A 26,931-nucleotide genomic window follows, 5' to 3' on the forward strand; every position below is an offset into this window, starting at 1 on the left:
TCATGTAAATGGTCTCATCGCACATTATTTTAATGCACTGTAAACAGCGAAATGCTTGAATGTTGAGACTGGTGTCAATACAAACATGATGATACAAGAATGATGTCATTGTTTATATAATCATTCCTCTCTATAGATAATTCATTGCCGTAAAAGTGCCAAAGTGATGCCATTTAAGTGTTCTAGAGTTCTCTTTGAGAGGCAGTTTTTCCATAATGCTGGAACTGTATATGACCGCAAGATGCTATATTGTATTGTATGTATACATGTGATATCTTAAGCAACCATTACACCTTGTACATAGTCAAATTAAAATCTATTCTCTCCAGAATGTAGAACATAGCGATGCTTAGGCTTTTACAAGTGATGCTACAAGTCTTAAACTTTGGACAAGATATATATTAATGTTAAATGCAGATGGATATTATGTTATGCTTAAAGAGGAATGTTGTGGTATATTTTTCTACCCATGTCTGTATTATGAAGCTTATGTGTAATGACCATAAAGGTGTACGAGAGAGAAAGAAATTACATGAATAACTATCTGCACTAAAAATATTGTCCTTGTATTTTTATTACAAAGTCCAAAATTTTAATGCTCCTCCCCTTTTGCCTACTTTTATTTTTCTGTCAATCACATAAAACATTTATCACATACTATTGTGGTTACATTCGATGATTCTGAAACCAAATTCATTATGTAGCAGCACCATTCGTGCTTTATGCCATTTGAAACTTGCCATCAAATAAAGATTTGGCAGCAAGTGTAATAAGCCTCCCATGTTTAGACACATTTCTTAAGGCAAGTAGGACAATTTCCGCTACTTACAAACACCACCAATTTCAGCATCATATGCAACCTACACTTGCATGCTAAAATCGTACCATTCATGTTTTAAAAATGCAGCCTCAAATGGTTGTTCACACCTAACCAACATATCGGACTGAAAGTGAACAACATTATTGCATTAGTTCATCACACCTGATATCCCTTGTGCTCAAAACACTTTTTATTTGGTCAGTCTGCAATCAGTTTAAAAAAGCATGATCCCAAATGTGTGGCCCTTTAATTCAGGGTTCACTTAATACTGTACATAGTAAGGATTTTGGATCTAATTAATTGACTATGGAATAGACATTTGAGTCCTTAACATCTTCAAATGAGTAAATACATTTTCATCATGTATTCTTACTAACATGTACTTCGATAAGCAAATCTTTTAATTATTGTATGGCTTATTTAAAAGCATTAAATACTAGTTAAAAAACAAAAAATCCTGTCTGGATTGAATTAGCTGTTCAACACATACCCTACAGTATCTTTTCATTACACTGTACATTTCTGCAATTTTAAAGGAAAAAGAATGTAAAAAAAAAAAAACTGCTACAGGATTAGGTTTACGGGTAGTTAGTTACCTTATATGGTAAAAAATGATAAAATATTTAACAAGACAATACATGTACAGTAGCAAGTAAAAGTATGTGAACCCTTTGGAATAAGCTGATTTTGTGCATTAATTGGTCATAAAATGTGATCTCATCTTCAAGTCACAAATAAACACAAACACAATGTGCTTAAGCAAACAACATGCAAACAATTATAATATTTCATTTCTTTGTTGAACACATCCCATTAACCTCGTGTGACCCCGCGTCCACATGCGTGGATGTTGTAATGCATAATTTAAATGAATAAAATCCGACTGAATACTGTTCACAAAACTCTAGATTGTCATTTAAGGATTAAACTTCTGCTGCACCGAGTCACGTGACACAACAGCATGCCATCGATTTCCTTGAAGTGCTCCTATGGATGCAGGGCCTACAAAAGTGCCTCTGGTAAGGAATCTCTTTACTTTTTTCATTGAAACCTGATTGGTTGTAAAGTTTCTAGTTTTGTTCATTTTTTGCTTGTCAGCGCCCTGATAAACATGAGTCTACATATGTGGACACTGGTACTGTATTTGCTAAAAAGTAGAAAAATCATGTTATTTATTTTGAATAACTTTAAACTCTAACACATCTGTGGGGTCATTTAGCTTAATTTTAATATACATTTTGTTATGTTTTATTTTGTTATCACTGTGCAATACGATTCTATTAATTAACATTAGTAAATGCATTCCTATTTATTTAGTGTGCATTTTCACTTTGAGAATAAATGGGTTGCTTTCAGAGGCTTTATATGGCGTTAGGATGAAAATAAGGTGCATTTCAAACTGTTCTGAGACCAGTGAAGACAGACAGCACACTGGAGGTCAAAAGTTCAGTTTCAGGCTGCAGATGATGTGTGGACCACTCAACATGTTTGGCTGACATGGGACAATGATAATCACTACATAGAATTTTATAATGCTACATTTTATTTTAACATGGTTGGCAGTGATTGGTTGATGCTGGACATTACTTTGAATAAGAATCATTAATTCAGCTTTACAGAAAATCAGCTGTAATGTATGTAACGTCTCGAAAACATGAATAACCAACACTCCTGGAATAGCACACGTTCTATAGCTTGGTATTTCTTAAAATTTCACAACATATTCTCGCTGTCAACATACTGTATGTGGACATACATTTTTAGGAAAACTATTTGCTTTTTGTGTGTGTGTGTGTGTGTGTGTGTGTGTGTGTGTGTGCTTGTTTATTAGTTGCTAATAGTTACAAATCAAAAAGTGAAACGGAAAATGCACACAGCAGTCACACAGGGGTCTCAGGAGGTTAAACATTCACAGTGCTGTGGAAAAAGTAAGTGAACCCTTGGTTTTAATAACTGGTCGATTCTTCTTTGGCAGCAACAACTTCAACCAAGCATTTCCGATAGCTGCAGATTAGACCTGCACAACAATCAGAAGGAATTTTGGACCATTCTTTCTTACAGAACTGCTTCAGCTCTGCCATATTCTTATGATGTCTAGTGTGAACTGCTCTCCTGAGGTCCTTCCAAAGCATCTTTATTGGGTTAAGGTCTGGGCTAACTGGGCCACTCCAAAAGGTGAATTTTCTTTTTTTGAAGCCATTCTGTAGTGGATTTACTTCAATGTTTAGGGTTATTGTTCTGCAGCATCACCCAACGTCTACTGAGCTTCAGCTGACGCACAGCCACTCTACCCTGTGGGATATCTTGATAAATTTTGGAATTAATTTTTCCATCGATGATGGCAAGCAGTCCAGACCCCGAAGCAGCCCCAAATCATGATGGTCCCACCACCTTACTTCACCGTTGGGATGATGTTTTTCATGTTGGCATGCAGTGCCCTTACTACGCCATACGTAGTGCTGCATGTTCTTCCCAAAAAAATGCAACTTTAGTTTTATCAGTCCACAAAACATTTTCCCAGTAGTGTTGTGGTGTGTTAAGGTGGTCTTTTGCAAACTTCAGGCACGCAGCAATGTTTTTGTTGGAAAGCAACAGCTTCCTTAATGGTGTCCTACCATGGATACCATGCCTGTTTAATATTTTCTGTAATGTACACAGGAGATCTCACAGAGATGTTAACCAGTTCCAATGACTCCAAGTCTTTAGCTGTCACTCTATTCTGCGGTGTGCCCTTTGAGTCATCTTGGCTTGACGGACACTTCTAGGGAGAGTACTCACAGTATTAAATCGACTACATTTATAGACAATTTGTCTAACTGTGGACAGATGAATATCTAAGCTTTTTTAGATAACTTTGTAACCTTTTCCAGATTTATGCAACGCAACAATTCTTAATCGCAGGTCTTCAGAAATCTCTTTTTTGCGAGGCATGCTCCATGCCAGTAGATGCTTCTTGTGAATAGTAAACTCAAAATGTTTGAGTGCTTTTTATATGTAAGTCAAAGTAGCTCAAACCCACACCTCTAATCTCGTTTCATTAATTGGATGCCAGGTTTACCTGACTTTGCCTTTTTTGTTGGATTAACTTTTTCCACAGCACTGTTAATTTTTAATGGGACATGTTCAAAAAAGACATAAAAGTTTATAATTGTTTGTGTGTTGTTAATTTAAGCACACTGTGCTTTGTTTTCGCTTGTGACTTTGATGAAGATGAGATCATATTTTATGACCAATTAATGCAGAAAACTAGCTAATTCAAAGTGTTCACTTATTTTTTCTTGCCACTGTAATTTAACAATGAAATTTTGAAAAAAAAATCTATAAAGTATAATTTTACTGTATAATTAACGATAAAAAATGTATATTATGTTTAACAAGACAATCCATGTACTCTTTATGGAAAACCATTGTTAAAAATGCTGTGAAAAACTATAATCGGGCATTCCCAGAAGTTCCTGCATGACCCGTCACATTTCATTATATTTTATGGGAATCTCATTTTTGATATCAGTTATGTACATTGGGGTGTTCTGCTATATTCTATGCAGTTTAAAGTTTATTGCATTATTTTATGGTCACGTGTGTTACCCTGATGGTGTTTTGTGTTTGTAACATGGAGCACACTGTCTCTACATGTTTTACTTTTTGCTCCTGGAAGGGCCATTCTTGTGGACTTTTGTAGTTACTACTGTTATTAACAATATATTTTAAAGTGAAAAGCAGACTTTTATAGTTCCAAAAGGTAAGTATATTAAGTTTATATCATTAAATAATATAAAAGGTAGTGAACCATAAAAAATACAGGCATCAAAATTACATTCCATAAAGCCAGAAACATGGTCACTGTGTTTAGGGTAACTTTCTGGCAACCACAGCTTGCCCATATTTTACAGTAAATTTAACAATTATTTTTACTGTCTACTTATTACTGAAACAGAAAGACATGTTTTCATTGTCACAGTAAGTGCCTTGAATGTAAGTGATGTACATTCAGAGTAAATTGAAGAATTAATCAATTAACTTGAAACATTTAATTGCATTGGAAGAAGTGTACAAAACATTTTGGTCATTGAATCAAAGTGGAGAATTTTTGCAATGTCAACTAAAGACTGCAAATTGTTATATTTTTTGAGAATTTATTTCATATGAAAAGTTTTATTGGTGACAGTGTTTATGAAAACATCTTGTGCATTTAAAAAAAAAAAAAATTCAATTCCAGCCTATAGGAATATAACTGCCAAAAACCTACATAAATACTTCAATCCAAAGACTGGAGATTAAGTAGGAATGTGTGCAAATGTTTGAGTGTGTCAGTTGTCCAGTGGGGCCATAAGTAGTTGTAGCTCTTTAAAAGTGCTGCCATGACGACCAACCAGCTCTGCTCGGTTATTCACTACATTACTGAGGTTCTTCAGCTGCTTATAGCATGCTTTACATTTCTGATGCCTGAAAAACAAATACACCATACTTAAAATGCACTCAGAATCACATGACATAACCAACCAATATCTGCATAAAAGACTGCAGGGCTCCAGACTAAAACATTTAATTGGGAGCCACTGGCTCATAAAATTAATCATATGATTATTCAGATGCCCTGTTGTGTGCATCCTCACAGACCTATTTGAACAAGTTTTGGCGTGTCTGAAAACATGCTGTAAATATTCCCAGCCCAAAAAGACCATTTATTAAAACTAAGCAGAAAATATGCTCATTTAAAAATCTCTCAGTCTAGTAACAAAGCACCATTTCAATCTGGAGCCCTGGACTGTGTAGAGTTCTGTAATCTTGGAATCATACCTACACAACAGAAAAAGAAAAACACGTTAAGTTTTTTAAAAATGTGTATAGTAATAGTGCATATTCAACACAGAAGCTTGCAAGCTAATCATAGGATGAGTGCTTGCCAGATACTAACCTCTCCACTCGAGTAATGTCCACCCCAACAAATGGAAGAGCACTCAACGTGTCAGAGATTAATGGCCAAAAGTGCTTCAAGATCAACTTCAAAGACATACATCCAGTCTGCACATAACTACAGAAGGAAAGGGAGCATGTGTTAAAAGACTGTTTTGTCTCCACATGATCCCACAAGTTCTGTTGATAGATAGCCATATCTCAGAATCTAGTGGACCCAACAACATGTCAACACAGTGGAAAGAATTCAACATTTCTGGGAGTACAGTGGGAAAATCACATACACAAACTATACCCATTTATACACAAGAATGTAAAATATCAACTGCCCCTAACGTCCGCATATAAGCGCTCATACATTGGGGGAATCCCGGAGTAGGGGAATCCTGGAGTAGGGGACCCCCCCCCCCCGCATCACAATTCAGCTGCAGGTTGCAATAGTAAGCTAAGGAAACAAACACAGCAACAACTCTGGAATATCTGGAAAAATTCCAGTCCTATTTAGCTCGATCGCACAGCGATTCCACTCTTCTCAATAAAGTGGACCACGGGGAAGACAAAAGTTATGCCCAACTACCCCCCCCACCAGAAAGAAGCGGTAGCAGCACAGCTCTGCCCGGCAATTAGCAGGGCGTGGAACTCATGCTCCGTTCATCTTTCTAAGCCCTGTCGACTATCGTCCGCACTGGCTAGAAAAGCATACACAGCCACGGGCCAAACTGGTTCAGCACTCCACGTGATGACAGTGCTCCAAGTTTTCCAAGCTAAGCTCCTCAAACAAATGGACGAGCAAGGCTACGATCCAGAGATGTTCAAAGAGCTCTGCGCCACTACGGACTTAGCGCTGCGAGCCACGAAAGTCACTGCACAGGCCATTGGCAAGTCAATGAGCAACCTGGTGTTTTTGGATCGTCACATCTGGCTGACCCTCATGGAAATGCGTGACGTGGGAAAAGCTGCTCTATTTGATGCTCCGGTGTCTCAAGCTGGACTTTTCGGAGGCTCTGTGAATAGATTTGCCGAGCGCTACATCATGACTCAGTAACACTCAGGATATGAGACATTTTACGCAGAACGGAGCAGTACTTCATCACAACTGGCTCACTCTGTCTCGGGCCAGTGCCCGGCTAAAAACCCCACACCAGCTGCGTCAGCTCGGCCAAATGTCACCGCCGAGCTGCTGGTAAATCCACGCAAACCGTGGCCCAAACGAAGGCAGCCGCTTCCGCGCAGCAAAAGCGCTCCTGACACACAATGCTGTTCCCCTCTTCCCCACTGCTGTTTGTCGGGAAAGGAATGTTGTTGTTCAAAATGTTTGTAGCGCTCGTTGCACATGCACGAGATGCTCACTTTTTCAATAAAGAGCTTTCGCACTTCAAAGCCCACACATTATGCCAACTGCTTCCCAATGGTGAGTAGTATATTATATCATGTTATGAACAAACCAAATTGCCCTCTGTCCCGTTACGCAGACGACTGGCGAGCTCTTTCTGACATTCTGTCCGAGTGCTAAAAATGATCGAGCATGGTTATACGATCCAATGTACACGTCGGCCGCCCCATTTCAACAGTGCTGTCTTCCATGGATCCGTCCGAAGACGCGCCAGTGTTATGAGAATACATAATCTTCTCACAAAGAATGCAACAGAGGTCGTTTCATATGAATTAATAAGCCTGCTGTCCCACTGCGTGAATGTGTGGCAAGTCCTCACGGGCGTGTCAGAGCTGGCGTTTACAACGATCGAGCACAATCTGTGGTCCGACCACACGATATGCTGGTGTTACGTGTACAGACTGCGACACACAGCGGGATTTACAGCAGTTATTTCCTCGTTCTGGAGAAGGACAGCGGGTTTCGGCCCACTCTAGTTATGTGACGCTTGAATCGCACTTGCGACGCGCCCATTCAAAGTGTTAACTCAGAAACCAATCTTATCGCACATCCGTCCTCAGGACTGATTAGCGTCAATACATCTGAAGGACATGTACTTCATGTACCAATTGCACCATGTTACAGGCGGCTTTTTAGATTCACGTTCGAGGGATATGTGTATCAATTTAAAGTCCTTCATTTCAGTCTGTCTCTGGCTCCCCACACATTCACGAAATGTATCGATGTGACGCTCTCCCCATTGAAAATGAAAGGTGTGTGTGTTTTGAATTACCTCAGCGATTGGTTATTACTAGACAATCAGAGGCACTACTGAGCAAACACAGAGACTTGCTGCTTTCCATATGGAAAATCTGGTCTAATGTCAACTGGGCAAAAGCACACTTTTCCCCAGCCAGTAAATCTCCTTTTTAGGAGTTCATGTGTGCGCACCTCATGAATGAGCATGTACAGACCATTCTTCGGTGTCTGTTTCAGTTCAAACAGAAAAAAACATTACCACTGAAGTCATAGCATTTTCATGTGCATCGCGGTGACTCGCCACTGTCTGGCTGCTCTAGCACCATGGACAGCGCCAGCCTTCTACCAACAGGGTGTTATGCTGGGTCAAGTTTTCAGAAGGAAAGTGCGGACCACAAATGCATCCAACACAGGTTGGGGCATGGAAAGGTTTTGAGAGCTTTCCATTCCAATATTGTTAATCACCACATTCTGATTCGATCGGACAACACAACAGTAGTGGTGTTTATATGTTGCCATGACACACTGGCCCACGTATGACCGGCGAAACGCAAGTATACATTTCCCCCGGTGCGCCTCCTTCATTCTGTCATCAGCAAAGTCCGAGTGGACATGGAAACAGTTCTGTTAATTGTGCCGAAATGGTATGGTATCGAAATTGTGCCTGGTTTCTGGAAATGGTAGAAACACTAGACGGTCCTCCATGGGAAATACAGCTGAAGAAATATCTTCTCTCTCTCTCAAACACAAGGCACGGTCTGGCATCCCCAGCCAGAGCTGCGTAGCCTACACGTGTGTCCTTTGAATGGAGAACAGCGGACAAGCCAGAATTGGCTCGGTCAGCTATGAACAACATATTACATGTTAGAGTGCTGTCCACAACACGCCTTTATGCACTGAAATGGAACGTGTTCACTAATTGGTGCTTTTCACACGGCAAAGACCCAGTGAACTGCACCATACCTGAAATTCATACACTTCTTAAGAGCGATCAGACACAGGGCTCACTCCGTCTATGCTCAAAGTTTATGTGGTGATTATATCTGCGTATCACACACCGAAAACGGCACCTCTATAGGAAAACATGAATTAATCATAATTCCTAGGGGGCGCGGCAGCTAAATCCCCCTCGCCCGGCTACAGCCCCGACTTGGGACCTAACTTGGTCCTAAAAGTGCTCACGGGGCCTCCCTTCGAGCCTCTGGACTATGTTGAATTGCGTGTGCTTTCTCTTAAGACTGCATTACTGCTGACTTTGGCCTCAGTAATATGGGTTGGGGATTTGTAAGCACTGTCAGTTGACAATTCATGTCTGGAGTTTGGTCCGGGTCTTTCAAAACCATTGTTAAAACTAGAAAAGTCTATGTGCCTAAGGTTATAACCACACCCTTCAGAGCGTAGGTGGTTCACCTTCAAGACTTCTTCCATCCTCCATTTAATTCAGATGAGGAAAAGTCCTTGCATTTGTTATGCCCTTTGCGAGCGCTACACACATACATTGAACGCACATGCTAGTTCAGACTGTCTGACCAACTCTTTGTGTGCTATGGAGGACGGACGAAAGGAATGTCCGTCTCCAGGCAAAGACTTTCTCACTAGATTGTTTATACAGTCACCCTGGCTTACGAGTCGCAGGGTGCGAATTGAGTGCCAATTGGTGTTAAAATACACTCAACTAGAGGTGTGGCCTCTTCATGGGCATGGATGAACAGTGTGTCCTTACAAGACATATGTTTTGCAGCAGGATGGTCTTCTCAAAACACATTCGCAAGGTTTTACACCTAGACACTCTCTCAAAACAAGTCCTCTCTGTCTAGAGCGCTTGCTATTTTATTGACCAAATATATACTTATTCCCCTCTTTAAGTACAAGCTCCCTGTCACTTCACATAACTGCCTGCATTCGGACCGTTGTGTTCCCAAAGTTACAGGGACCTCATTGTAAATAAACTTCCTTTCTGACTAGGTTCATGAAGGGGTTAATCCATGCTATATGACCATAGTTCATATATATATTCTGAGTGTTCCCCTCCTGGCTGACCATGAGGGTAATTCACTTGCAGCATACTCATGACGGTCGCCGTCCTGCGGGACTGTGGCGTCATGTTTCCTCTCTGGAAGGTTATGTTGTGTAGTGTGGCAGGATGGGACTCTGTTCTCCATATGCGTAAGCTTATGACGCAATGTCAAGTGTATGGAATCGTAAGGGAACATCTCAGTTATGTACGTAACCTCGGTTTCCTGAGACGAGGGGAACGAGACATTGCGTAAGCTGGCTGCACTACAAGACTCACAGTTCTCTGAGGTGCGAGCGATGCGCTTTTTGTCCCTCAGTCAGAAAATTCTGAGGAATGGTGTTTGCACGCCCACTTTTATAGCGGACAGCTTCGTGCCTAAAAGTGCGGGGCTCAAACACCATAGCCAATATTAGAATTGCCGTTATTGTAGAAAGGTTTCAAATAGGTCGTGTAGAAGGACACTCCCATATGTCAGCTTACTGACGCAATGTGCCATTCCCCTCATCTCATGGAACCAAGGTTACGTAGGTAACTGAGACGTTTATACTCGCCACGTTCACGCGCAACAAAAATGACATCAATCGCAGCGTTGGCGGAAATGCGCTGACTTCGCTAGACCCCAATTCACACGGCAGAGCACATCCCATTTTCTGTAACTAAGCGAATAGTGCACATGGCACCGCATTCAAAAATGAACGACTTGTGTGAGGCAACATTGGCTATATTGTTAAACATGTTCAGATACAATGCAAACATACAAAAACAAACCAACAATAACAAAAACACAAAAGTAGGTTAATAGTAATAAAATAAATAGAGGGGTTTTAAAAGAAAAAGATAATCTGTTAAGTTAGATAAATCAAACATTTTAACAAATCTTTTTGCTTTATTATTTTTACAAAGCTTTACCATGTTATAATAACATTGCCGTTCTGTCAGAAATCCATTAAAATTAGGTTTATTTTCTGATCATTTCATCTTATGGATAACGAACTTTCCATAATTATCTGCAAAAATCTATGCAGATACTTTTTTTTCATCAATAAGCCTCATCTGGTGAAATATATATACATATAAACTCTTCATCTGGTGAAAATATAGCCAGTTAGTTAGCCAGGTCTCTGTCATTTCAAAATAAGAGTCTATGGTGCATTTCGGAATTGTTTAAAGTTGAAAGTTCCCCGTAATGCACCAAATCTTAATTTTTCTAGTTATTGAAATTTTGGTTGCAAAATTAACTGCTTTTGTTATTTTATTTATGTATGTGCTCTTTATAGTAAGGAAAGAACTAAGTTTTTTTTTTTTTATCATTCTATAAACTTATATATACAGGTGCTGGTCATATAATTAGAATATCATCAAAAAGTTGATTTATTTCACTAATTCCATTCAAAAAGTGAAACTTGTATATTATATTCATTCATTACACACAGACTGATATATTTCAAATGTTTATTTCTTTTAATTTTGATGATTATAACTGACAACTAAGGAAAATCCCAAATTCAGTATCTCAGAAAATTAGAATATTACTTAAGACCAATACAAAGAAAGGATTTTTAGAAATCTTGGCCAACTGAAAAGTATGAACATGAAAAGTATGAGCATGTACAGCACTCAATACTTAGTTGGGGCTCCTTTTGCCTGAATTACTGCAGCAATGCGGCGTGGCATGGAGTCGATCAGTCTGTGGCACTGCTCAGGTGTTATGAGAGCCCAGGTTGCTCTGATAGTGGCCTTCAGCTCTTCTGCATTCAGCTCTTCTACTGCATCTTCCTCTTCACAATACCCCATAGATTTTCTATGGGGTTAAGGTCAGGCGAGTTTGCTGGCCAATTAAGAACAGGGATACCATGGTCCTTAAACCAGATACTGGTTGCTTTGGCACTGTGTGCAGGTGCCAAGTCCTGTTGGAAAATGAAATCTGCATCTCCATAAAGTTGGTCAGCAGCAGGAAGCATGAAGTGCTCTAAGACTTCCTGGTATACGGCTGCGTTGACCTTGGACCTCAGAAAACACAGTGGACCAACACCAGCAGATGACATGGCACCCCAAACCATCACTGACTGTGGAAACTTTACAGTGGACCTCAAGCAACGTGGATTGTGTGCCTCTCCTCTCTTCCTCCAGACTCTGGGACCCTGATTTCCAAAGGAAATGCAAAATTTACTTTCATCAGAGAACATAACTTTGGACCACTCAGCAGCAGTCCAGTCCTTTTTGTCTTTAGCCCAGGCGAGACGCTTCAGACGCTGTCTGTTGTTCAAGAGTGGCTTGACACAAGGAATGCGACAGCTGAAACCCATGTCTTGCATACGTCTGTGCGTAGTGGTTCTCGCCCACATTTTTGAATGGGTTTTGTTTCACAATCCTCTCCAGGGTGCGGTTATCCCTATTGCTTGTACACTTTTTTCTACCACATCTTTTCCTTCCCTTCGCCTCTCTATTAATGTGCTTGGACACAGAGCTCTGTGAACAGCCATCCTCTTTTGCAATGACCTTTTGTGTCTTGCCCTCCTTGTGCAACGTGTCAGTGGTCGTCTTTTGGACAACTGTCAAGTCAGCAGTCTTCCCCATGATTGTGTAGCGTACAGAACTAGACCGAGAGACCATTTAAAGGCCTTTGCAGGTGTTTTGAGTTAATTAGCTGATTAGAGTGTGGCACCAGGTGTCTTCAATATTGAACCTTTTCACAATATTCTAATTTTCTGAGATACTGAATTTGGGATTTTCCTTAGTTGTCAGTTATAATCATCAAAATTAAAAGAAATAAACATTTGAAATATATCAGTCTGTGTGTAATGAATGAATATAATATACAAGTTTCACTTTTTGAATGGAATTAGTGAAATAAATCAACTTTTTGATGATATTCTAATTATATGACCAGCACCTGTATATATATATATATAAACTATCGGCCAATTAATTGGTTACTGAGTTGAGTCCAAGTCCATATTTTCATGGTCTTGGTTTTGTCATGGACTCGTGAGTAATTTGACTCGGTCTAGACTCGCACTCGAACAAGTGTGTCGAGTCTCTTAAAAAAAAAATATACAGTGAAAGCTTCGATTTATCTGACAAACATTTCTGAATGACAATATCAGAGATCTTGATGTTTGTCCCGCATTTCAAGTCTGCTGTGTAGAATCAGAACTAGTGATGCCCGATTTACGAATAAATCATTCTATTGAGTCAGCTCTTTTCAGCGAATTGGACAAACAAGTTAGCAAAAAGGTCTGAATCGATTGGCTATTCAATCCGATTAGTTTGGACTGCTATCTAACGGAATAATTTGCAGTAGTTGCTCACTCAAAACAGCATCGGGATGTTTTAGAACATGGAAAACAAACTAATCGTTGGATTAAGTGAATATTTACCTACAGTCAACAAAAGACTGCTTTTTTGAGAGGTAACTGAGAAACTTCCATTGGTGCTGTGTGTTGTTAATAAGGGTCTGTTCACACCAAACGTGTTATTGTGTCCACCCATGCTGCTTTTCTATGTAAACATGCTAAACATATGTCTTTGACTGTTGCATTATGTATCGCTGTATTTTTGGCATCTCGTGCAGGAGCACCACAATTTTTAAGTTCTTTGTGTCCAGTTCAAAAGAACAAACTGTTAAAAACATGTCTCAAGACATCTGTGTTATACTCTTTTCCCTGATAGCACACAACACCCAGATGTCTATTTGATGTGCATGTTTACATCTGGAAGACGTCTATTTTACATTGTTTGCTCTTCTGCAATATGTCTATAAGACATATGTCAATAAGTATGTCTTGGGTGTCAATAAGACTTTTCGCAAATGTCTTTGAGACGTTTACGAATTAGAATGATTGTAAATCCTTTTTAAAAAAAAAAAAAAAGAAAAAAAAAAGATGTTTAGCAGATGTTAGATGCTTTCCAGATGAAAAGATCTAAACATCTCAGAGATGTACGTGTGCACGGCCACTAGTTTTTTAGAAATGCTTTAGCCATTAGTTACATGAATGCTACATATACTGAAGAAAATGTAAAAATACTTCTCTCGATGTCATCAGAATTTAATGGTTTCTGGAGAAAAAAAAAAAAAAAAACGGTTTCTGTGCATACCCCGAGATGAAATCTTGCAGGCAAAAGCAAGCAGAAATGCTTACTTGTCTTACAATGAATATAGTAGTGCAATTGAGGAAATTGTTAACAAATTGAATGTAAATATTTGTATTCATTTTCTGCATAAACATCATCATATTTAATAAATTGTTTGGTTTTTAGGCCCATTTTAGTTATAGTACAATAATACTGTATTTTGTAAAGCAGAAATTTTTACTTGACTTAATTATTAAATATGATAATGTTTATGCAGAAAGTGAAAATAAACATTTACATTCAATTTGTTAATGGAATATAATTGTATACAGAAGCTGGTAGTTTGTATTGCCATGCTGAGCCACATAGGCACTTTGAACCTTTTTCACTGACATTTTGTTAACATTGACATGTCATTATTGTAATACAATTTGTTCACTTAACCTAGGACGTGTCATTTATTACATTTTTATTCTCAACTGGTAATATTGTTTAACCAACATACTAAGCAATGAGGGAAAATAATAAATGAGGGTTATTTGATATATGCACCTAGAGTCCATAGTTCATTAAATTATACATTTAATACATTCATAAAAATCTCTTGTCTTAGACTCAGCCTTTACTGGTCTCTGTCTCGACTCTGCTATCTCCGGTCTTGGTCTTGACTTGTACTCAACCCTCTTCTGGTCTCGGTCTTGACTCGAACATGACCTACTCTGGTCTCTGACTGGTCTTGGACTTGGATGAGCTGGTCTCGACTACAACACAGGTTTGGACATCCGACCTGGTTGCTGTTAACTTCTTTATGAACGTGATAATGTCATGACTAGTCGAATTAGACTCGACTAGTAGACTATTAAAAATTAGTAGTCGTGCAACCCCTATGAGCCGCACAAGAGATTTAGCCAGATGGTTTTGACGTTAGCATGTAGCTAAGCTAATAAGTGGATAGCGCCACACACAAGTATTGGGTAAATACAGTGTAATTAGTATGAATTAGTCATTTACAACCATATTGTTTGGTATTAAACAAAAACATACTAGGATTTAAAACAAATGACTACAAATGGTCTACCAGAGCTCATCACTCATGCATTAAGCCCTTAAATTGTTGTTTAAATGAGGTAAGGTAATTTCAGACAGAGTTGGTACATAAGTATGTATGTAGGCAGCAGTCAATATTATAAATATGACTAACTGCTGCTCACCTTTCATACTTGCTGTGCAAGAGTTCCTCAATCTGTGGCAGTATAGAAGTGCAGAGGTCCAACTTCCATAGTGATCTAAACAGATATTCCAAAGTACACTTGTAGTGAATTCTATCCATCAGGATGAAGCTAACTGATGGAAAACCATTCGATTTGATCACACGTATGTGGGTGCTTACGGTTTGAGGTTGATTATGTTAAGGATGTCCACCACAATAGAAAGATCGTTCATAGATACAGCAGAATCCAGGGAAATCTGTGCAACATAAAGGGGAATGCAAATGCTGCTTTTAGCTTACCTCAGCATATCAGTTAATACTACTTTCAATAATACCCCATTACAGCATTTACTACATTAGAATTGCATTTTAAATGTATCGCTGAGCCAGTAACAGATCTCTCAGTCCTGCGATTCAAAGCTCATCAGCTTGAGTGCCGTTGCGGTTACCTTGACATCACCACTGGCCCAGACTGAGCGTACGGTGTCCAGGTTTTTATATCGACTGGTCAGCATTACGCACATGGTGTCATGCCCTTTCCTGATCTGTACCAATGCCTCTTCATCTCCCATCACACTGGCTTTACTGTTTCGTGCATGCTATCAAAAACAGACACAGAGCAAGAATTCAAGCTTATTTATCAGGCTATGAATGAGTGAGAGTATCAGAGTCTTCTTGCCTGAATTTCCATATGGATTTTTGCTGCAATAACCGTGTTTAGTTAATATCCATCTGTAATGTGAACAAGCAATACTGGAATATTTTATTTAAGAAACTGCTTATCCATCGACATGGCTGTTAGTAGTCTTTGGAGCGGACACATGGCAGAGCTAATGCTTCTGTAGCATTTGTTTACTTAAAGCAGCAGCTTGTATCCATCTGAGGAATAATACAAAATTAATTTCTCAAACAATAATGTTAAGATAATAACATTAAAATCCATGTCAACCCACAGAAAGAAAGTCCCCTGCATTGAGTCCAATGGGCTCATTGCGCATTGAGAGGATGATTCCTGTAGTGGGTATAGGTTTGGTGGTAGTAACCACAGGACGAGAGGGAGAGGCCACAGCTGTGGTTACCACGGAGACAGGATGGGGAGCAGCAGCGATCACAGTTGGTTCCACTCTTTGTACTGGAGTAGAGGAGATAATGGGAGCTTTCAACTGTCCTGCCTGAAAATGCACACAAACAGAATCATATATGACCATCACAGACTCTATAAATGGTAATTAAAGATGAATCAACAAACAAAACACGATAACCTGGAAAAACCTACTCTGTCTATTACAGGGGTTACAATCTCGACTGCTGGGCCAGGCTTCTCCAGGACACTCTCTGAGAAAGAGTGCTTTAGAAGTGCGGGGAAAGGATCAGTCTTTTTAGGCGGTGTTTGTGCTAGATTTCCAGAATGAGTTCCAGGAAAAGAAAGAAAAAAAAAAAGATTTATGAAAGTGTGAACAAAATTGTACAATGTTTAAAACTTTGTGCACTGAGAGGTGGAGAGTATGTCTCACAGATGATGCTGCAGGGCTGAAAGATCTCTTTATAATCTTCTGGGTTGGTGATTTCTGCACTGCTCTCTTTGTCTTCTTTCTCATCCTCACTGCTGGGACTCCTCCTTTCTCCTTCTGGACTGCTGCGATCAGCCTCTGAACTTTGCTTCATCCTACACAAACACATCCCCAAAAGCCTTTAAAACCATCTACGAGCAGATCAGACAGAATCTTCTAATAAGCCGATTTTTACACTGTATCATATGGCACAAAAACAGTTGTCAATGAAATTACTGACGAAAACATTTGTTGACTAAGGGTTTTTTGATCACGGTAACGAAGGTTAAATGAACAAGATGCATCATGACGATAATCAGACTAAGACCTATCACGATTTTAATGAAATTGTGCATTTCCCAAATATGTCAAATTCGTGTGTGAGCAATTGAAATCTTGTTAATGTTTTAACATTCTAGATTCATCTTTCTTTAAAAATATATACTGTATATAAACAAAGAATTCACATAATCCAGTGATATCATGTTGGGGATGTCCTCGCTTGAGCTGAAAGAGCTGAACACCTGTACAGTGAACTTTACTAACAGGTTAATTACCTCACTAAAATACATTCTACAGCATATACAGAATGTGAGATTAGTCAGCTATATCCACAACATAAATGTAATATTCAAACTTACCTCTCCACAGACAATGAAGCATACGAACAGGTCAACGTAAAACTAAGTTACACGCTAGTCATAATGCTTAACTTATGCTGTGAATACGCAGTTTCCTTAAAAGCATGCTACATCCTCCAAATCACAACATCAGTGGTGCCTGCACCTGTCTGGCTGTATGCATAGTGTGCAACATGAGCGCTTCACCTGACCTAAGAAACATTTTTACTGAGAATATTTTTTTTTTAGTAATGTTTAATCCAAGATAAACATTTCCAAGATACACAATCATGACGCGTGTCCAGTATTTCTGGCAGCAGTTTAAATTAAGAACTAGCAAAACCAGATTCTTTTGAGTCAGTTCTTTTCAGTGAATTTGTTAAACGGCTCAGCAAAGTGGTCTGAATCAGTTCACAATTCAGTCCGATTCGTTCAGACAGCTCACTCACGCAACACATCATTTGGAGCGGTTTCTCACTGCATATATAAAAATATTAATAACACCTGCAACATATTGCACCCCAATAGTCTATTGGAAACATAGAAACTTACGACAAACTGCGTTGTGTCACTAAATTATTTTACTACAGAATACCATAGTGATACTATGGTAACTGTAGTAAAACCATGAATAACTTTTTGTGAAGAAAGGTTAGGTTAGGTTTAGGGGTAGGTATAGTGTCTTCTCATCATTTACTCACCCTCATGCTATCCCAGATGTGTATGACTTTCTTCTGCAGAACACAAATATTTTTTGAATAATATCTCACTCTGTAGGTCCATACAATGCAAGTGAATGATGGTCAGAACTTTGACGGTCCAAAAAGCAAATAAAAGCAGCATAAAAGTAATCCATATAACTCCAGTGGTTAAATCCATATTTTCAAAAATTCTCCTCCAAGCCCCGTTGGTGGCGATATGTAAAAATAATGCAAATGACCAAAAAACTAAAAAGAATGTGAAAGTGGAGATTTATAGTAAAAAGGACTTAAATATTGACCAGTTTCTCACCCACACCTATCATATAGCTTCAGAACACATGGATTTAACCACTGGAGTCTTATGGATTACTTTTATGCTGCCTTTATGTGCTTTTTGGACCTTCAAATTTCGCTTGACATTTTTTCTAAAAATCTTCGTTTGTGTTCTGCAGAAGAAAGAATGTCATACAATTCTGGGACATCATAAGGGTGAGTAAATGATAAGATAATTTTTTTTTTTTTGGTGAACTATCCCTTTAAGACAATTAAAATACCTAGTCCCTGTAATTTTTGTTTTGACTGCTATGGGCAACCTCATTGCAATCTCTTAAACCCACATCTTCCACAATATTAATAGCGCCTATACACTTTGCTACAGCAACCGTGAAGATGCATTTACATGATTTGCCACTTTTGAAAACTGGCAAATGCCTGAAATCACTAATTAACTGGTTAAACATTTTAAATTAATCTCATGCGTTAAGGCGTTAATTTTAATAGCTCTAGTTACAACATAATGCTAATACGTCAGATGGCTGAAAATTGGTACATACAGTCCTGTGTATCTTGGGTAAAACATTCATAGAACTTCTGCTGCTACTCTGTTCCACTGCTGCCAACATGAGTGCATGTGGTGTGTGCGTAAGAGACAATTAGAGTCTCACTCCTGTCTGGTGCAGGATGTAGTTGGTCGCTCATAATTTCGCCGCAGTGTTGTTCCTAGTGCAGATGTGGGAGCTGGAATCGGCTTATCCTGGATCAGCCCTTGGATCACAGATCCTGACTTCTTCACTCGGTTGAGATCCACAACATACCAGCTCACATTAGTTTGATTGAAGGACACTGCAATCTATTCAAAATACAGAGACAGAATCTGTTCAAATGACTGAGAAAATTTCCTACTTTTTAATAATTCTCTGAAAACGTTTCTGGTCAGATGGCCCCTGTGTACGTCTTCAGTGATCAGAGTGGGAATGGTCACTACAGGACCTCTCCCACCAAACAGGTTCACTTAATCATCCCAGAATGTAAGAAATTCTATTTAAGCAAAAGAGTTCGATGAATAATTTGTAAAAAGCACAAACCATTTGGTTGTTGCTGATGGCCAGGTCAGTCACTTTGCCCCAGCCTACATGCACCACATCAAAGCAGCGGTCTGGTTCCCAACCATATACCCGTAGAGTGTTCTCAGAGCCACTGTACAAGCAGCTACCATCAGGATTAAACAATATACTTCTGCAGACAGAGCATAAAGAGAATTTTGTTGGGGTCTCTTATTTAAGAGCAAGAGAAAAATAAAAATTTCCAGATTGCAAAACTGACAACCACCTCACAAACTCCCCCTCTGATGAGCCAATCATGCTGAATTTCTCCAGGTCCCAAAGCTTAACAGTACTGCAGCAAATGTAGAAAATGTATAGCATTACAGATGTGTAGAGATGCATTTGACTTTTAGTAAACACAATCACAAATGTCCTGGTACCAGCTCCAAAACATGTGCAAAAGGTCCCTGTGTGTCATATGTTTACTTTTTCTAATTTTGTGCATTAATTGTACTATATAGTAGGTATATTGCATAAATAGAGTCCAATCTATCTAGGTGGTGAAAAAACAATGCACTGAACATATTTGATTCAATCTGCATTATACCTACTCAAACACTAACCCCTAACACAAACAAACACTGCATTTCTGAGTCTCACACACAACCACTATCAGTACCAATCTGCACTTCCAGATGCGAGCAGGTACTCATTGGGGTGGAATTGCACAACATTGACCGCTGATGTGTGTGATGTGAATTCAGTAATCATCTTGCCTGCTATGAGATCCCACAGCTAGAAGGAAACCAGAAAGCAAACATTAAGTTTAAATAATAATAATAAAAAATACTAATATCTCATGCTACTACTACAAGTCAACAGCAAATACAATAAGATGCACAGAGCAGCTTTTACCTTAACTGTGCTGTCATCACTGGCTGAAGCAAGCCATTTCCCATCAGGACTGAAAGCTAGACAGCGCACAGCCTGAGTGTGACCCTGCAATGGAACACACATTTATTCACATACCAACAATATAACTAGTCAATCATATAACATTCAGAAAGAGTTTGTGCACAATGTGCACCAGGGTTAATGTTACGACAGAACCATGTTACTGGATTATTTCATTTAAAACAATCCTATCTGTTCTGCCCATGAGAAGATCGGAAACGCTACTGACTGATACACATACTGATATTTTTATGGGTTTAAAACGCCTTGCAAACTCCAAATCAACATGTAGAGTTGGCTTAATCAGGGAATTAATTTCATCACACAAAAAAATACACCTTATTTCATGAAACTGAGGAGTTAAACAGGTTGGATGCTCCTCACTAATCCGCAGCTTAATCATCTACTCAGACACAACGGAGCGTTAAGGGTGATTAGCCTGGCTTCTGATGTAGACAAACACACACATTATGGGAGTATAGCAACAGCATTTACCTTATATCTGAACACACATCCTTTCCTTCTCACATCCCACAGCTAGATGAGAAAAATGACAAGAGGCACAGGACATTCTATCAGACCTGTAAAGAACTCCATATGTTCTAAGTAAAACAAGAACCTTACCTTAATATCACTATCCACAGAGCCGGACGCCAGGTATTCTCCCATGGGATGAAAATTCAGACTGCAGATATTGGCCTTGTGTCCCATTAGAGTGCGCAAAACTTAAAATATAGAAATTAATTAATTAAAATGTGGGTAACAAGAAAATCTGAATCAATTTCTATGTCAGAAAGTGTTTCTGGTCAGATGGCCCCTGTGTACGTCTTCAGAGATCAGAGTGGGAATGGTCACTAAAGGACCTCTCCCACCAAACAGGTTCATTTAATCATCCCAGAAATCAAGAGAAATCCTAATTCCACACGATGTTGGCCTTGTATCCCATCAGAGAGAGCAGAACTTAAAATTAATTAATTCAACAGTAGGTTGAAGTAGCAAGCAGGTAATTTTGACCATGACTTCAAGTACAGATGTCAAAAGTACCAGTAATATAATTAGTCTGTACTAAAATAAAAAAAAAGATGTCACAATTCCAGTGTTTATGCAGTACAGAGCACTGACTCAATTCAATACTCGTGCACTGTCTAATTGACACAAGATTTCAATTGCTCACACACGAATTTGACATATTTGGGAAATGCACAATTTCATTAAAATCGTGATAGGCCTTAGTATGACTATTAAACCTCAAAAGGACGCAATTTAATTAAATAAATATACTGTCTACATGTGCTGCACTCTTTAAAGTGAATGTTACACTCACTGAGCACTTTATTAGGAACTCTATGGTCCAAATAATGTGCCTAACGTGTTCTTCTGCTGTTGTAGCCCATCTGCCTCAAGGTTCGACGTGTTGTGCATTCTGAGATGCTACTCACTACAATTGTACAGAGTGGTTATCTGAGTTACCGTAGCCTTTCTGTCAGCTCGAACCAGTCTGGACATTCTCCTATGACTTCTCTCATCAACAAGGTGTTTCCGTCCACAAAACTGACACTCACTGGATGTTTTTTGTTTTTGGCACCATTCTGAGTAAACTAGAGACTGTTGTGCGTGAAAATCCCAGGAGATCAGCAGTTACAGAAATACTCAAACCAGCCCATCTGGCACCAACAATCATGCCATGGTCGAAAACACTGAGATCACATTTTTTCCCCATGCTGATGTGAACATTAACTGAAGCTCCTGACCGTATCTGCATGATTTTATGCATTGCACTGCTGCCTCACAATTGGCTGATTAGATAATCACATCAGAATCAGAATCAACTTTATTGCCAAGTATGCTTACACATACAAGGAATTTGTCTTGGTGACATGAGCTTCCAGTGCACAACAATACAAAAACAGCAGCAAGACATAGATAATAATAAAAAATAAAAAATAATTATACACATACGTAGACACACACATACATACACACGGGTAGTGCAAATCTAATACAATCTGTTATGTACAGTGCAAATGTTTTTTTATTTACAACCTCTGCTGGGTCTTTTTCACAATGGAGTCAATGTGGGTCTCCCACTTCAGGTCCTGTGAGATGACACAACTGCTGCCACAGTGCTGTTTAGAATGGTGAGGGGGGTCAGTGTTGGGGTGTTCCTCCTAAAGTCCACGATCATCTCCACCGTTTTGAGCGTGTTCAGCTCAAGGTTGTTTTGACTGCACCAGACAGCCAGCTGTTTAACTCCCTTCTGTATGCAGACTCATCGTCATTTCGGATGAGGCTGATGACAGTGGTGTCATCTGCAAACTTCAGGAGCTTGACAGAGGGGTCCTTGGCGATGCAGTCGTTGGTGTAGAGGGAGAAGAGTAGTGGGGAGAGCACACATCCCTGGGGGGCACCAGTGCTGATTGTACAGGTGCTAGAAGTGAGTTTCCCCTGTCTCACAAGCTGCTGCCTGTCCGTCAGAAAGCTGGTAATCCACTGACAGATAGACAAAGGAACAGAGAGTTGGTGTAATTTATTCTGGAGCATAGCTGGGATGATGGTGTTGAAAGCCGAACTGAAGTCCACAAAAAGGATCCTTGCATATGTCCCTGGTCTGTCCAGATGTTGCAGGATATGATGCAATCCCATTAATAAGTAGGTGTACAGGTGTACCTAATAAAGTGCTCAGTGAGTGTAAACTAAAATCACAGCATTAAGAGCATCACACAATGTGCGTGTTGTAACAGATGAGAGTGCACATTTACTGTAAAGCGTGCAGTGCTTGCAGACTATGTTTATATAATCAAATTGCACCATTTTGCACTTTTTTTCCTCCCCTTTTCTCCCCAATTTGGCATGCCCAATTCCCAATGTGCTCTATGTCCTCGTGGTGGCGTAGTGACTCGCCTCAATCCGGGTGGCGGAGGACAAATCTCAGTTGTCTCCGCATCTGAGACCGTCAATCCATGCATCTTATCACGTGGCTTGTTGAGCGCGATACCGCGGAGACATAGCGTGTGTGGAGGCTACACACTATTCTCCACAGCATCCACACACAACTCACCAAGTGCCCCACCGAAAGTGAGAACCACATTATAGCAACCACGAGGAGGTTAACCCAACATGACTCTACCCACCCAAGCAACCGGGCCAATTGGTTCCTTAGGAAGCCTGACTGGAGTCACTCAGCACACCCTGTATTCGAACTTGCGACTCCAGGTGTGGTAGTCAGAGTCTTTACTTGCTGAGCTACCCAGGCCCCCCTAAGCATTTTGCACTTTAATAATCATACTGTACCATTTAAACAACTGCTAAACCAGAGGTATGAAGCTATCATCAAAAACACAAACTGAAAAGCCTACATGTCAAAATAAATGCTTAGCTCAACTTGCGACAGAAACATGTTAATACTGTATAGTGTATAGTAAAATTTTATATTCAATAAAGTGTAAAAAAAAAAAAAAAAAAAAAAAAAAAGACAAATGTGTTTTAGATTATGCTGTGAGGATCTTTACAGAAGCAATTTTTTTGATTAAACAATTCAATGGTGTATTGAAAATATTATATTTTTGGTCTATTTTCATTTTATTAAAGTTTCCTGAATTCATTTGATTAGACACCATTTTGATGCTGAAGTTAAAATAAACTTCAAAACATGAAATATAGAAAGAAAAAAAATAAATAAATGTAAAACACTAGATTTGGTGTTTTCCAAGGGTCCTACTTTTCCTTTTTAAATAGGCTAAAAAATAAAATAAATAAATAAATAAAAGTGTTCAATAGCATATTATCCATTTATGCTGTGGTTTCAAAATTGGTATAGAGAATCGTGAAATTTTACTGGACTACTGCAATTTTGGTATCGTGACATCCTAAACTTCAAATAAGCAAGTAAACCCATAGCATAAAATGCAGCAGCACTACTAATGACTCACTTTTAGCAGCCTCCAAATCCCAAAGCCGCAGAGAGCCAGACTGAGACCCAGCCACTACTCGTTCCTCAGAGCTGTTGAACTGGATACACTCCACTGGGCTGGTGTGGCCCGTCAAACTCTACAGTAAAGTCATGAAACACAAGATCAAAGAGTTGCACAAGAATTTTACTTCTCTCAAACAAACAAAATTTACATAGAGCGTATTACCATAATGCAGTTAGGTTTGCTGACAGCCCAGATATTGACTCTGCAGTCCTCACCTCCAGTGGCCAGCAGACGACCAGACGATTTCCCCAACACCAGTGAAGACACATTGCTGGAGTGAGCTACAATCTCCTCTGAAGAACACATATGACAAAATATAAGAATCACATTTCTCACAATTATAAATAGACCATTTAAAGCCATGCAAACTCTCTGGTCCATATTGCTGTATTAAGAAGTTTTGAAAGAAAAAAATAATTTATACTCACGCAATTTCCATGAGGTTATGGTGTTGTTGGTGAGAGCCATTGCGATAATTGTGCAATTGGAAAATGAGCTGAATGAATTGACTCAATCTATAAAACAACATGTTAGGGATCCAATGATATTGGCTTGTCTTCTCTGTCCATCTGTCAAAACATAAAAGAGAAGAGTTAATTCAAATACAAACAAACAGCCGAGTAAAAGTCCTGACCATTGTGAAGATCACTTCAAGGGGCACGTAGTTTTTTTTTCATCAAGATTAAGATTTTTGTCCTAATATCAAAGGTCTTACTAGAGAAATATTTTTTATCTAATGTGGATTTTCTTGATAAAAAAAATATATATATATATATATATAAATATGATCGTGTCTGGTAACTTGTGCATGTAAAATGGCTAGAAATAGCATTTTAGCTTAGCGTAAAGCTGACAGTTTACACAAGGTTTATTTCTATTTCTTCTGCTCCAAACTTACTTCAAACTTACTCCTCTGTCTGCTCGTATGAATGTAACACATCATAAGAAAGTGTTTCACCGCTGTTCAAATGCACTTTGGATCGCATCATTTATATGTATAAATGTTTTCCATCTGAAAGGACTAAATATAAAATGAAAAAAATGACAATACAATGCAAAGTAATCTCTTCAGTAATCAAAATACCTTTTGAATGTAACTGTATTCTAATTACCAATGATTTAAACTGTAACTGTAGTGGAATACAGTTACTTATATTTTGTATTTTAAATACGTAATCCCGTTACATGTATTCCGTTACTCCCCAAGTTTGGCCATGATTAATTTAATCCATGAGTTAAAGTGTCCAATAACATGGCTTTAACTGAGATCAATGGTGCGTTTACATCATGTCAGAATTACTGTAATTACGAGATGGCATCTCGGAGGTTCTACTCCAAGTCGTTCACATCCTCAGACCTCGTAAGTTATTAGTTTCAATGGTAACACTTATAATGCCAAAAATGGCTTTGTTGTTGATAACAGTGACATGTTTATCACTTCATTAATTCACTCTATATGTTTTAGCAAAATGCTTACGAACAAAAAGCAACACTCCAGGCCTCAATGGGATAATAAAATAGCATATTAAAGAGAAATACATTCACTATGTTCACTACCTGCAACTGTTGAGGCCGCTGCCATACTGATTCTTTCCACGTGACGTCAAAACTGTCAAATCAGAGCTTTCATAAAATTACGAGTTTACAACTTGTAATTACAAGCTCTATGAAGATGTGAACACTTTTTACAAGTCGGAATCTCGTAATTACGCTAATTCTGACATGACGTGAATGCACAATAAGCAAATAGTTTTCGGCTGGTCATGTGGTCATCCTAACATGGCCGCCCCCATCAGGGGACCCTCTCCATGTAAAATAAAACAGCTTTTATAATGTTACTGATATAAATAGAGTCTTCATCTCACACGAGTGCTCATGATTTTTTTTTTTCACATGCGTTAAAAAAATAAAAATATAATTTTTTCACAATTCAAACTTTAAGTGTGAGTGCACCTTTAAGAGGTGTGCAATGTAGTGAATACCGAGATAATTACTTCTGCATTACATGAACAGTACTATTTTAACAACATATAAAGCTGTGAAACCGTTATAGACACAAAAGAGGTAAAGATTCACTAGCTAAAGCAGTTAAACAGATGGCCAACTTTCTTCTTCTAACACTATAATGGGCAAGCGCAAATAGTAAAGGTGTTCATGAACAAAGAGCCACCAGGTTTCTCATTAATAGTTGGCTGAAACCCTAACAGCAGTGTCGCCTCATCATTAGTCTTAAACTTAGTGTTCGGGATTACTGTCTGCTAGCTTCAAGCGATAACTAACACACTCGTCTGAACGGTAAACACATTACCTGCGTTTATCTCATTGTCTGACCTGCTCTGTGGTGCTCTTAAAGTCCAGCAGTGCGTATTTTCTGAGCTGAATCCCTATGATAATGCGTTCAATCGGCAAACATCGACCGACTTTACACTTTTGATTTTTCTTTTGTCATGTTTATGATTGGTTGCTAACTGGCGGTACCTTAGCAACACTTCCTCTTACCTTCATTGTGCTGATGACGGTCAGTCTGTTAAACTGAGGCTCTCATTGGTGCTGTGTACTGCCTGACAGAACAGAACTAGTGAGAAAGATTGGTTGAGGACGAGTGACTTTATCTCCGTGTGCGCATGCGCAGTGAAACTGG

General features: G+C 39.0%; 2 protein-coding genes across 6 annotated transcripts in view; one reads left to right on the forward strand and one right to left on the reverse strand.

Annotated features, from left to right (window-relative positions):
* cgnl1 (cingulin-like 1) overlaps positions 1-26,931 on the forward strand; it is a 238,340-nt gene that overhangs the window by 135,549 nt on the left and 75,860 nt on the right. The window lies entirely within an intron of this gene.
* On the reverse strand, positions 4,679-26,911 carry LOC127449478 (katanin p80 WD40 repeat-containing subunit B1-like). Of its 5 annotated transcripts, none has more exons than XM_051712958.1 (20): positions 26,599-26,733; positions 24,719-24,859; positions 24,453-24,583; positions 24,246-24,363; positions 20,941-21,041; positions 20,812-20,853; positions 20,278-20,361; positions 20,042-20,157; positions 19,649-19,714; positions 19,405-19,555; positions 18,985-19,169; positions 16,684-16,835; positions 16,446-16,564; positions 16,123-16,341; positions 15,619-15,768; positions 15,350-15,426; positions 15,171-15,245; positions 5,739-5,855; positions 5,567-5,620; positions 4,679-5,266 (listed from the first exon to the last, which is right to left on the reverse strand). In XM_051712958.1, exons 2-20 carry the CDS (start codon positions 24,756-24,758, stop codon positions 5,131-5,133), a joined length of 2,133 nt encoding a protein of 710 aa, XP_051568918.1. In that variant the 5' UTR covers positions 24,759-24,859; positions 26,599-26,733; the 3' UTR covers positions 4,679-5,130. The 5 variants fall into 5 exon arrangements, with proteins under 5 accessions (XP_051568918.1, XP_051568902.1, XP_051568927.1 ...); XM_051712942.1 differs by having other exon boundaries at positions 26,622-26,691; XM_051712967.1 differs by lacking the exon at positions 26,599-26,733 and adding an exon at positions 25,189-25,304.

Source organism: Myxocyprinus asiaticus, chromosome 2, assembly GCF_019703515.2.
Source record: "Myxocyprinus asiaticus isolate MX2 ecotype Aquarium Trade chromosome 2, UBuf_Myxa_2, whole genome shotgun sequence".
NCBI classification, from domain to species: Eukaryota; Metazoa; Chordata; class Actinopteri; order Cypriniformes; family Catostomidae; genus Myxocyprinus; species Myxocyprinus asiaticus.

Excerpts from the sequence above, each read along its gene's own strand:
- LOC127449478 (XM_051712958.1), bottom strand. The coding sequence starts at position 24,758 with ATGGCTCTCACCAACAACACCATAACCTCATGGAAATTGC. Across the intron at positions 24,584-24,718 it reads CATAACCTCATGGAAATTGC|AGGAGATTGTAGCTCACTCC; the intron begins GTGAGTATAAAT and ends TGTGTTCTTCAG. Across the intron at positions 15,769-16,122 it reads ATGCAGGGGACTTTCTTTCT|CATGCACGAAACAGTAAAGC; the intron begins GTGGGTTGACAT and ends TGTTTTTGATAG.